Source organism: Mobula hypostoma, chromosome 2, assembly GCF_963921235.1.
Source record: "Mobula hypostoma chromosome 2, sMobHyp1.1, whole genome shotgun sequence".
Classification (NCBI taxonomy): domain Eukaryota; kingdom Metazoa; phylum Chordata; class Chondrichthyes; order Myliobatiformes; family Myliobatidae; genus Mobula; species Mobula hypostoma.
The window spans coordinates 108,422,974-108,435,805 of record NC_086098.1 but is presented as its reverse complement, the minus strand read 5'-3'; the positions used below and the strand labels follow the sequence as shown (position 1 = coordinate 108,435,805).

At 40.9% G+C, this 12,832-nt stretch overlaps 2 protein-coding genes across 2 annotated transcripts in view; one reads left to right on the top strand and one right to left on the bottom strand.

Moving 5' to 3' along the window:
- The window catches only part of akirin2 (akirin 2), a 29,824-nt gene extending 22,124 nt beyond the window's left edge, over positions 1-7,700 (top strand). The window contains exons 4-5 of the mRNA XM_063040362.1: positions 5,410-5,481; positions 6,292-7,700. Coding sequence (XP_062896432.1) covers positions 5,410-5,481; positions 6,292-6,302 — 83 coding nt within the window. The 3' untranslated portion in view covers positions 6,303-7,700. The remainder of the gene's footprint in view (positions 1-5,409; positions 5,482-6,291) is intronic.
- A 140-nt stretch (positions 7,701-7,840) lies between these two features.
- orc3 (origin recognition complex, subunit 3) overlaps positions 7,841-12,832 on the bottom strand; it is a 91,495-nt gene continuing 86,503 nt past the window's right edge. Inside the window, exons 19-20 of the mRNA XM_063040360.1 lie at positions 11,448-11,527; positions 7,841-10,091 (exon numbers count right to left, since the gene is read on the bottom strand). Of these exons, the coding sequence (XP_062896430.1) occupies positions 9,986-10,091; positions 11,448-11,527 (186 nt within the window). The 3' untranslated portion in view covers positions 7,841-9,985. The remainder of the gene's footprint in view (positions 10,092-11,447; positions 11,528-12,832) is intronic.

The window sequence follows — 12,832 nt, the reverse complement described above, 5'->3', positions numbered from 1 at the left end:
CTCATTTATGTGTAGGCTTCCCCTCCCCCCCCCCACATCCTAAATCTATGCTGGTAGGTTAATTGGCCACTATAAATACCCATGGTTTGTATCTGGCAGAGGTTGCTGAGAATAAATGTAAGATTTGTGCAAATAGGTGCCTGATGGTCAACATGGACTTAGCAGAGAAGACCACCTGTTTCTGATCTGCACTACTTAGATATGGCAAAGTTATTTCCCATGCTCGGGGAGTCTAGGACAAGAGGGCATGGCTTCAGGATTGAAGGGCGTCCATTTAGAACAGAGATGCAGAGAAATTACTTTAATCAGAGGGTGATGAGTAAATCTGTGGAATTTTTTGCCACAAGTGGCTGTGGAGGCGAAGTCATTGGGTGCATTTAAGACAGAGATACATAGGTTCTTGATTAGCAGGGACTTCAAAGGGTATGGAAAGAAAGCAGGGAAGTGAGGGTGACTGGAAAAATTGGATCTGCCCATGATTGAATGGCAGAGCAGACTCGTTGGGGCCGAATGGTCTAATTCTGCTCCTATATATCATGATCTTGTGACTCTGAACTGACTGCTAAGCATGTGTCATTAAACTCCTTTGTCCTCCATCAGCACCACCAAATTGTAGAATGTCTGCCTGCATTTTGCAAAAGCTTCTGAATGTTTGTCACAGGAATTAGCTTTCTATTACTTTAAAGAATTTTTCTATGAATGTCCTTTAGGTTTGCAGTGTAAGCCCTTCGTTGATCAGAAATGTTGGTGGTTGGGGTAACACCAATTGCAGAGGCTGTACCTGGACATTTTGCCATTTGTAAATGCTGTAGTTTTCAAAATAATGTGAAAATGAGTACTTTGAAGCTTTGCTAAGGCAGAATATTTTTGGTCATTTGGCAATTTTGGTTCCATGTTGACCCAGAGTATGCATTGTATATCTTGTGCCTTTGTCACATTGGGAACAAGTATTGATGTTTTGCTCTACCACGCTAGAGTTTCTGGACGTGCTGAGCAGGAGCAATATTGTGGTCTAAAGGCTGACTTAAGGTTCTGGTAACACCGAAGAGAATGGGATGAGACTGAGAAAGTTGCCTGGCATTCTTTTACAAAACTGAGAACCACTGGAAGGGGCTTTTGCAATTTATCAGGCTTAGTTTTTGTGGGTTTTTTGTCATGAGCCTCAATGATAAAACAGGAATTTAGCTTAATGAACAGTCTCTCATCTTTTCTAGTCAGTGTTTGAGGTAGAACTGGCTAATAAAGGTATTTGTTTAACTTATGAATTAGAAGGATGGAGAGGTGCTATTTTGAGGGTAGGCTGCAATCAAGTTTTTTTCAATCATTCACTTACCTGTAATGGTATAGAACATAGAATAGTACAGCGCAGTACAGGCCCTTCGGCCCACAATGTTGTGCTGACCCTCAGACCCTGCATCCCATATAAGCCCCCACCTTAAATTCCTCCATACACCTGTCTAGTAGTCTCTTAAACTTCACTAGTGCATTCCACGCACCAATCACTCTCTGAGTAAAAAACCTTCCTCTAATATCCCCCTTGAACTTCCCATCCCTTACCTTAAAGCCATGTCCTCTTGTACTGAGCAGTGGTGCCCTGGGGAAGGGGCACTGGCTATCCACTCTATCTATTCCTCTTATTATCTTGTACACCTCTATCATGTCTCCTCTCATCCTCCTCCTATCCAAAGAGAAAAGCCCTAGCTCCCTTAATCTCTGATCATAATGCATACTCTCTAAACCAGGCAGCATCCTGGTAAATCTCCTCTGTACCCATTACAATGCTTCCACATCCTTCCTATAGTGAGGCGACCAGACCTGGACACAGTACTCCAAGTGTGGCCTAACCAGTGTTTTATAGAGCTTCATCATTACCTCGTGACTCTTAAACTCTATCCCTCGACTCATGAAAGCTAACACCCCATAAGATTTCTTAGCTACCCTATCCACCTGTGAGACAACTTTCAGGGATCTGTGGACATGTACTCCCAGATCCCTCTGCTCCTCCACACTACCAAATATCCTGCCATTTACTTTGTACTCTGCCTTGGAGTTTGTCCTTCCAAAGTGTACCACTTCTCTGGGTTGAACTCCATCTGCCACTTCTCAGCCCACTTCTGCAATGTCTCTCTCTAATCTTTGACAATCCTCTACACTATCTACAACACCACCAACCTTTGTGTTGTCTGCAAACTTGCCAACCCACCCTTCTACCCCCACATCCAGGTCGTTAATAAAAATCACGAAAAGTAGAGGTCCCAGAACAGATCCTTGTGGGACACCACTAGCCACAATCCTCCAATCTGGATGTACTCCCTCCACCACCACCCTCTGCCTTCTGCAGGCAAGCCAATTCTGAATCCACCTGGCCAAGCTTCCCTGGATCCCATGCCTTCTGACTTTCTGAATAAGCCTACCGTGTGGAAGCTTGTCAAATGCCTTATTAAAATCCATATAGATCACATCCATTGCATGCCTAGTCACCACCTCAAAAAACTCTATCAGGCTTGTTAGACACAATCTGCCCTTCACAAAGCCATGCTGACTGTCCCTGATCAAACCATGATTCTCTAAATGCCCAGAGATCCTATCTCTAAGAATCTTTTCCAACAGCTTTCCTACCACAGACGTAAGGCTCACTGGTCTATAATTACCCGGACTATCCCTACTACCTTTTTTGAACAAGGGGACAACATTCGCCTCCCTCCAATCCTCCGGTACAATTCCCGTGGACAACGAGGACATAAAGATCCTAGCCAGAGGTTCAGCAATATCTTCCCTCGCCTCGTGGAGCAGCCTGGGGAATATTCCGTCAGGCCCCAGGGCTTATCCGTCCTAATGTATTTTAACAACTCCAACACCTCCTTTCCCTTAATATCAACATGCTCCAGAACATCAACCTCACTCATATTGCCCTCACCATCATTAAATTCCCTGTCATTGGTGAATACCGAAGAGAAGTATTCATTGAGGACCTCGCTCACTTCCACAGCTTTCAGGCGCATCTTCCCACCTTTATCTCTAATCGGTCCTACCTTCACTCCTGTCATCCTTTTTTCTTCACATAATTGAAGAATGCCTTGGGGTTTTTCTTTACCCTACTCGCCAAGGCCTTCTCATGCCCCCTTCTTGCTCTTCTCAGCCCCTTCTTAAGCTCCTTTCTTGCTTCCCTATATTCCTCAATAGATCCATCTGATCCTTGCTTCCTAAACCTCATGTATGCTGCTTTCTTCTACCTGACTAGATTTTCCACCTCACTTGTCACCCATGGTTCCTTCACCCTACCATTCTTTATCTTCCTCACCGGGACAAATTTATCCCTAACATCCTGCAAGAGATCTGTAAACATCGACCACATGTCCCATAGTACATTTCCCTGCAAAAACATCCTCCCAATTCACGCCTGCTCGCCTTATAGCCTTATAATTTGCCCTTCCCCAGTTAAAAATTTTCCTGTCCTCTCAGATTCTATCCTTTTCCATGATAATGCTAAAGACCAGGGAGCGGTGGTCACTGTCCCGCAGATGCTCACCCACTGAGAGATCTGTGACGACCCGGTTCATTTCCTAGTACTAGATCTAGTATGGCATTCCCGTAGTTGGCCTGTCAACACACTGTGACAGGAATCTGTCCTGGACACACTTAACAAACTCTGCCCCATCTAAACCCTTGGAATTAATCAGGTGCCAATCAATATTAGGGAAGTTAAAGTCACCCATGATAACAACCCTGTTATTTTTGCACCTTTCCAAAATCTACCTCCCAATCTGCTCCTCTGTATCTCTGCTGCTACCAGGGGGCCTATAGAATACCCCCAATAGAGTAACTGCTCCCTTCCTGTTCCTGACTTCTGCCCATACCAACTCAAAAGAGGATCCTGCTACATTATCCACCCTTTCTGTAGCTGTAATAGTATCTCTGACCAGTAGTGCCACCCCTCCTCCCCTTTTTCTGCCCTCTCTATCCCTTTTAAAGTACTGAAATCCAGGAATATTGAGAATCCATTCCTGCCCTGGTGCCAGCCAAGTCTCTGTAATGGCCACTACATCATAATTCCATGTATGTATCCAAGCTCTCAGTTCATCACCTTTGTTCCTGATGCTTCTTGCATTGAGGTACACACACTTCAGTCCTTCTACCTTACTGTCTTTACACCGTTTATTCTGCTTCTCTTTCCTCAAAGCCTCTCTATATGTTAGATCTGGCTTTACTCCATGCACTTCTTTCACTGCTCTATCGCTCTGGGTCCCATCCCCCTTGCAAATTAGATTAAACCCTCCCGAACCATGCCAGTGAACCTACCTGCAAGGATATTGCTTCCCCTCGAGTTCAGGTGCAACCCATCCAACCTGTACAGGTCCCACCTTCCCCAGAAGAGATCCCAAAGATCCAAAAATCTAAAACCCTGCTCCCTGCACCAACTCCTCAGCCACGCATTCAACTGCCATCTCCTCCAATTCTTACCATCACTGTCACGTAGCACTGGCAGCAATCCTGAGAACACCACCCTTGAGGTCCTGTTCTTCAGCCTTCTGCCTAATTCCCAAAACTCACACTTCAGGACCTCATCCCTCTTCCTGCCTATGTCATTGGTCCCAACATGTATCATGACTTCTGGTTGCTTTCCCTCTCGTACCAGGATGTCGTGCACCCGGTCAGAGACATCCTGGACCCTGGCACCCGGGAGGCAACAAACCATGCGGGTGTCCTTCTCACATCCACAAAATCTCCTGTCTGCTCCCCTGACTATAGAGTCTCCAATGACAACAGCTCTCCTCTTCTCCGTCCCACGCTTCTGCACCACCGGGTCAGACCCAGTGCTGGATGCCCTGCCACCGTGGCTCACACCTGGTCGGTCGTCCCCGTCAACAGTATCCAGGACGGTAAACTTATTATTCAGGGGAATGGCTACAGGGGTGCTCTGCACTTCCTGTCTGCTCACCTTCGCTTTCCCCCCTCTGACTGTCACCCTACGACCTGTTTCCGACAGCCTAGGTGTGACTACCTCCCTGTAGCTCTCATCTATGACTGCCTCATTCTCCCTCATGAGTCGAAGGTCATCCAGGTGCTGCTCCAGATTCCTTGCACAGTCTTCCAGATCGCCCAGCCGTATGCACTTCTGGCTGATGTGACTCTGCGGGAGAGGGGTGTTCCCCCAAGACTGCCACATCTCACATGAGAGGCACATCACAGTCTCAGGAGGCATTGTAAAAACTAACTGCGAGCTAGCTTGTCCTCCGCCTCTTCTCATCGAAGCCTCTCGAGTCAAAGCCTCAAAGCTCCACTCCTTCACTGGCCGATATACTCAAAGCAATTGTATAAAATCGATTTATTTTGATCAACTTTTATATGCTAGCATTTAATATGGTGATAGTGTCGTTAGTGACTTGATCCAAATTCTTTTTATTTCAGAACAATATGATACTTTTGTGAAGTTCACGCATGACCAGATAATGCGACGATATGGAGAGCAACCTGCCAGCTGTATGTATATAACTAAATAGCATTTCTAATTTTCTAAACCCCCCCCCCCCCCGGATTCTGGTTTTTAGTTTGAGTTGCGTATCCTTGACTGAGAGGACAAGATCGTCCTCTTCAACACATGGTTCTTTAGAGTGTGGCCTGGGGTGGGGAGGAGTGGTGTCCATTCCAGTTTCTTTATTTTCCTTTTTTCCTTCAGATAAGATGCGTATTTCTGAAATGCAGGGATTGCACACCATAGCCATTCCACCCACCCCTGATGTACACATTGAGGCATGGTCATCTTGTGGGGAGGGGAGCCGTGAAATACTGCCTTAACAGTAAACTTTTTTTATTTGTACTGGGGCTACTTAAATGTTATTTCTTACCAATTCATTTATGTCTATGAAGATCTTAAATAAGTTTGCATTTATAATGTAATCCACAAACTAGAGTATAGAACTTTTAGATTCCAAGTTGAGCAGAGCCCTTTCCATATGAGCCCCCCTCGTTTGCTCGGTTTTTTAAATTTGTATTGCCATTGGTTTAGTTTTCTAAGATCAGTGTGAGGCAACCTTTTGGTGGCATGGTCACAGATCAAAACCGTATTGTCATTATATGAAGACATGCTGCCCATACCCAATCAGAATGAAATGACTGAACCCAGCTCGTGGCAGCTCTAAGTGCTGTGCCACTTGTATACTTTTAGAGGGTAACACAATCTCTGTAGAGAAATGTTCTATGTTCTGAAAGGGCTGGCTGGTACTTTAACAGCAAATATTAAAATATCTCAACCATCCTAGAATTACACTTTTTTTTTCTTTTCATTCACAGATGTGTCCTGAATTGTCCTGTTTCTGTGGAGTGCCCTTTTCCTTTTGAACACTGCAAGTTGGCTGTTTCTCTGAGACTTGTAGCAGTGCCATATTAACCACCTATGAGCACGGGGTGTTTTCAGCTTGTGTCAGTGGCAACCACTTTTCTGCAGCATGTTTAATGGAGTGCTCCCTGATATGTCGTCACCTTTTATTGGACCTTTGCTAACTTGTACTTATAATTACCAGTGGCTCCCTCTGTTAAAATTTTGCTGTATGTTAAAATCTGAAAAGCTTTTTTCTTTCCTTTTAATGACTTTAAAGGAGCAGTACTGGTGTTCCAAAATGTCCATCTCAATTTCAGCATTGTATTTTAAATGCCAGATTTTAGGGGAATAATCAGTCTAGTACTGTTTTAGTAATGAGCCTTATTTTGCAAACTCTGACTTCTAGCTACCAAAACGCAAGAGGGCAAAAGTCATTTTTTTTACTCCTATTCCTTATATAAGTGTTATGTTTTTTCAGGCTGGTTTGTTGGAGGTTTTGCCTTTTGTCTTAACCAGTTCATATTGAAATAATGCCAAGTTCACTATCAGATTTGCAAGTAAGCAACAAAACGTGGCTCTTGTTTTTGATTTTATTTAGCATTTCTATTTCAACAAATTAGTGAAGCATAATTCAATCCAATCATAAGCAAACAATTCAAACTGTTGAATTCGAGTTGCAGCAACGTTTCCCTGATGTCCAGCAGACAACTGAACACAGCTTGACCTTGATTCTACTTTTGATATTTACCTGTGTTAATTAGATGTTAAGAATATTGTTTTCCCCAAAAACTTTCAATATTAAGATTTTTTAATTGTATACATATTTGACTCTCAATGCAAGATTCTTGATTTCTAAAATTGTGGGGATTCCAACAACTGTATTTTTAAAAATAAGGTAACTTGTAAGAAACCAGGTCCAGTTAATAATGAATTACAAAGGTCCAAGAATACTGATAATCAACATACTTCCAAGAGAGCAGCTGTGAAGATGTGATAGCTGGTAGCAATGTCTTCAGTTACTGCACGGCTGAGATTAACATGACCAGAGGGGAAAGGTTTGCAAAGGCTCATTGTGCACTACAACATTTCTGCAGGCAAAATCTCAGTGAATTTTGGATAACGTGATTAATTATCTCCACTGTTGGAATTGCCTGCATGTAGCTGTGGTCGTCTATCAAATGAAGGGTTCAGAAGAGATTTTGTACTGAGAAGAGGAGGATGGGAAGGGGTAACTGAAGCTTCATAGTAAATTTGATTAAAATAGTAAATTTTATTTATTCTAGCAGTCTTTCAAAGTTTATTTCTGCATTTTGATGTACCATTATTTTACTGTTCTTTGTAGTGTAATGGAATTTAGTTGACAATAAAGATTTACATCCGAATTTGAGTAGTGCTTGAATTGATTAAAGACTTACTGGAATGCTGGTTAATAAGACATTACCTCTTGTCCAGGTATACATTTTTGCTTCTGACTTTGGTCAAATGCCCAAGATTAATAGGTTTAGAATGTACTATGCTTGCACACAAGATATCTGCTGAAGTTGCTGCAAATTTGAAATACTTAATTTCTTTGACTTTATTTCGACTTTGGTTCAATACCTTTGTTAATATTAGATGCCAACAGAGCAGTGCAGCACAGGAACAAGGTCGCTAGCCCATAATGTCTTTGCTGAGTATGGTGCCAAAATTAAACTCATTTGTAGAAGTCAGTATGTTTTCTAGAAATTAGCTATTCTTTAGTGATTGTACACTGCTCAACCGAAGGATCTGAGACTTGAAAATAATTGGGTATCCAGTTTACAATGCAGCAGATTGCTAAAAGTTCATATTCAGTAATTTGAAACAGATTCTTCCCCTCTTCCATCAGATTTATGAATAAACCAAGAACACTACCTCATTCTTTATGCACTATTTTATTTCATGGTATTTTAGACTTTGTATTATACAGCTGCTGCAAAACAAATTTCATGTCATCAAACTCAATGATAAATCTGATTCTAAATATGACCAAAATTCACGCTTTCTCCCATAGGACCAGAGAATGTTCTTTCAGGACATTACCTAGGAAAATTGGAACACAATATTGATTAACCTTTGGTCAAAAGTTTCAACAAATGGCAAGGGAGGGGGACTTGGCCTGTTGCTGAATGGATTTGTGATATAGTGGGTGCATATACAAAATGAATTTGTGAACTGTCATCTGCTGAAACTCAACTATTCCTCCCAAAAAAAACTAATTATCTTTGTACTGAAATTTAATAAAGGTTCAAAGATTCATTTTATTATCAAAGTATATATGCAGAATGCAATTCATCAGATAGCCATAAAATACAGGGAAGCCATAGAAGCAGTAGAAAGAAAGACTATCTCCCTCTCTTCTTCCCCCCCCAAACGAAAAGAAAAACACTAACTTGGATTGCTCTAGCTGTGATGTCAAAATATATTTGTGTAATACTCATGTTTCAGTACTATAATGGATCTCCTACAATGTTGACTAGAAGATGTTAAATAGTTAAGGAGATTGTCTATTATCTACCCAATTGCTTTGAGGTTGCATTGTCAGATACCCACCCATCCATTTAAAAAATTGCCATCAGATCAGAACTCTTTGGTTTACCTTAAAGTGCTAATTGGACAAACTAAGGTTGCAGTACAAAATGAATGGGGGGAGGGAATCTTTCTGGTTTTGACCCTTTCATCAGAACTAACCTGTGAATATTTTAAAAAGCTCTTTATTTAAACTCCCTCATTTTGAAACATTATCTAAGGGTATTAGTCTCGTGTTTTAGGACAGTTTTAAAATGATTGATTTACAGCAAGTAAGTCATAAAAATGAATAGATTTGCATTTGCTCTGACTCAAGCAATGACTCTCGCAGATGATTAGGATTTGGCCTTGAATAGAGAGATGAATAGTTTATCACAGGGTATGTTCCTTATACCTTTTACACAGAGCTTCTGAAGCATACCAATTCTGAATAATGGTAATATTTATCTACTTGGCTGCATCACCATCTGGTATGGAGTTGGGGGAGGGAGGGGGCTACTACTTCACGGTATCAAAGTTAGCTGCAGAGAATTGCCCATCATGGCCACTGGCCTCTGTAGTATGCCCTCTTATTGCTACCGCTAGGAGGAAGGTACTGCAGCCTGAAGGCACACACTTAACATTTTTTTCCTCTTATTATGTATTGCATTGTTGTGCTGCTGCGAAGTTGATAATTTCATGACATTGTCTGTATCTACTGAAAATATGACTAAGAATGAGCATAGTCTATAAAAGTGTACTGCATCACAAGGCACCTTTGGTTGGGATTCCCACTGAATAAACTACACAATTGCAAAACCCATGCTGTGCTAATTTTAAAGCAGTAGCTTTTATCTGTAATTGTATTTTTGTCGATAGGTGCCTAAAATTCCCTAGCTACCTGGTACTATTAATTCAGAAGGAAGCAGAAAGAGTTCTGCAGCAGGTTGGTGTCTGACAAACGTATAACAATGTATGCCTGGCCCTTGCTGCCTGTTAATGTGAAGACAAACTTTTTTTTAAAGCCCAACATCTGAAATAATCATTTTATTAATTAGTACAAACATAGCAAATTCTCCAGGTCTAGCATAGGTACATTTTAAATACAATAGGAAATCTTTTCAAGACTTAAAGCTACAGTCAGAAACCACCCCATGTTAGCCTTGCTACATGATCAGTCTTCTGTTTTGTTGGCTTAATAAAGCCCAAGAACTCCAGCTCAGAAACTGCCCGAATGAAACGAGCACTGAAAATAAGTCAAGGAAATCATGGTTCAGATGTTAATACAGTATGTAGATCACCATAAGATTGCCATCCTATAACTAAATACTTCCCATATTTCATTTTTGTTACATTCTTTATTGAATCTTCCAGGACACAGACTAACTGGCAGTGACACTGAACAGACTGGCCAATTACTCCCATTTACCTGCTCCTTTCTCATAGCTTTATGAAATTTTAAATTTAATCTCATTTGAAAAAAAATAAATTTGATTCTAATTTCCTTGAGGCAGAAGAATAATGTACTGTTGCTGGAGATAAGAGGTAGGAATAGTGAAGGACCTCAAGCAAAATTTAGATGATCTACTGAAAATAATACTTTTTATTTATTTCAATGGGAGAACTCTATAGATTTTGTATGTTATAACAGTCTATTCACATAACTACAACGCGACCCAAAGACTTCAATATAGGCACCATTAGCTGCTTTTATTAATCAAGTATTCATTAATATAGAAGCCTAATAATCACATTTTTAAACAATGGAGTCCTTCCCATAAATTAATGGACAAATATTTCTCATTCAGCAATATAACCAAGGCTCGGGCTAGCACCATGAATGAATGCATCATGTGATGTTCTATGGTGACTGAAATGCCATGTTGTTTTGATCAGTATTTTATTATCCATTACTGGGTTTCTGCAATTACATTCCCTGGCTAAGAATATTGGCCCTGACTGCAGATAGACAATGAAACAGTCTGATGATCACATGATAAGACACAAAAGTATGCTTGGCCTATAAAGCAGAGAACTGAGAGCAGTGAGAGCACACAAGTGGATCTGGCAATTCTCTGAAAATAAACCTCTGTACCACAATTAGAAACACTCCAGTACATAACTGATTTCAGCTTTCACAATAACAAGAAGTGATTCATATCCACATCCTGGTAACCAAATGGAAGATGACAAACAGTCCTTAATAATGTAAAACACTTTAAATTTAACTTTACAGTTTATTTGCCATATTTTGCCCAACCAGTCCATGCCAATTAAAGCTGATCCTATTTATTTACATTTTACCTCTATTCTTCTAAACCTTTCCGATCTATGTACTTGTATTTACGTCTTTTAAACATTGTAATTGCCCCCATTTTTACACTTGCCTTTGGCAGTCCATTCATATCCCACCCTCCATGGATATGTGTGGTAGTGTGATGATAGTAAATTCTTGCAGTACAACTATCTTCAGGATTACCCAATTGCTAGGAAATGTTTCTTAAGCAGTATGCAAGATGATTAAAAATGTAAAAGGATATATTTTTAAAAGGTTACCCTTACTGCCATGGTTTACTGGCAAGAAATTGCACAGAAAGGATACTGTAGAATATCATCCACCTGTCCGTTATTTATTTTGTCTGGATCCTTCCCTTCTGCAGCACAAACCACGGTAGCAAATGCCTGGAAATAAATCTCTGGTTCAGTCAGTTAAAATAGCAGTACATAATACTACTGAAGTTCAAGGAGGTCCATACAAATATATCACCATTATTTTGGTATATCACAGCCACAAAGTTATTTTAAATGAAAGCCTCAACATACATTTTTCTCAGAAATTTAACCAAAAAACAAAACAGATATTTAAACTTGTGAAACTCTAAAATGAAAAGCTTAACGCATTACTAGTAGTACATTACATCACTTGTACTGAGGTAGATTTTGCATGCCTTTTACTAGCAGTTCCCTGAGAACCACCTGTTCTCCCCCGCTCACGGCCTGTGCACGTGGAGTGGGATGGAGAAGACAGATGCTAGCAGATATCGTGGGCAGGTAGCGCCGCAGTTAGCGGGACACTATCACAACTCAGGGCGTCAGAGTTCACAGTTCAATTCTGACATCATCTGTAAGGAGTCTGTATGTTCCTCTCCATGAATGTGTGGGTGCTCTGGCTTCCTCCCACGTTCCAGCTGGTAGGTTAATTGGTCATTGTAAGTAATGCTGTGATTAGGCTAAGGTTAAATAGATGAGTTCCTGGGTGGCACAACTCGTTAGCCCAGAAGGGCCTATTCCATGTTGTATCTCCAAATAAATAAATAAATGAATGATGAATGAATGAATGAAAATTGGTAGCAAAGCAAAGATGTGCAGAGATAAGGGGGTGGAGACACTTTGCACCCTGCCCCTCAGCTTTATATTAGAGAAAGCTGGCATACGAAGTATACGCAGAATAATAAGAATGAAGAGGCCAATCTTTAGGAAAAAAATCAATGGAAAACTGTGAGTGATGCAACAACAGCTACAATAATATTTAATAGTAATTATAATAGCATGTTGCATTAGTAAGTCATTTCTGTTGCATCCTTCATGGACTGTCTACACCACTTGCTGCCTCAGTAAAGGAGCCAGCACAATCAGCACACCCGACGTTCTCTCTTCTCCCTCCCATCGAGCAGAAGACACAAAAGCCTGAAAGCACATACCACCAGGCTCAAGGACAGACTTCATCCTGCTGTTATAAGACTACTGAATGGTCTCCTGTTATGAAAGGATGAAGACTTGACCTCACAATCTACTTTGCTATGGCCTTAAACTTTATTGTCTAGCTGCACTGCACTTTCTCTGTACTGTAGTACTTACTCAGTATTCTGTTATCATTTTACCTTGTACTACCTCAATGCACTGTTGTAATGAAATGATCTGTACAGTCATTATGAAAGATAAGTTTTTTACCTTAACTTGGTACACGTGACAATAATGAACTAATTT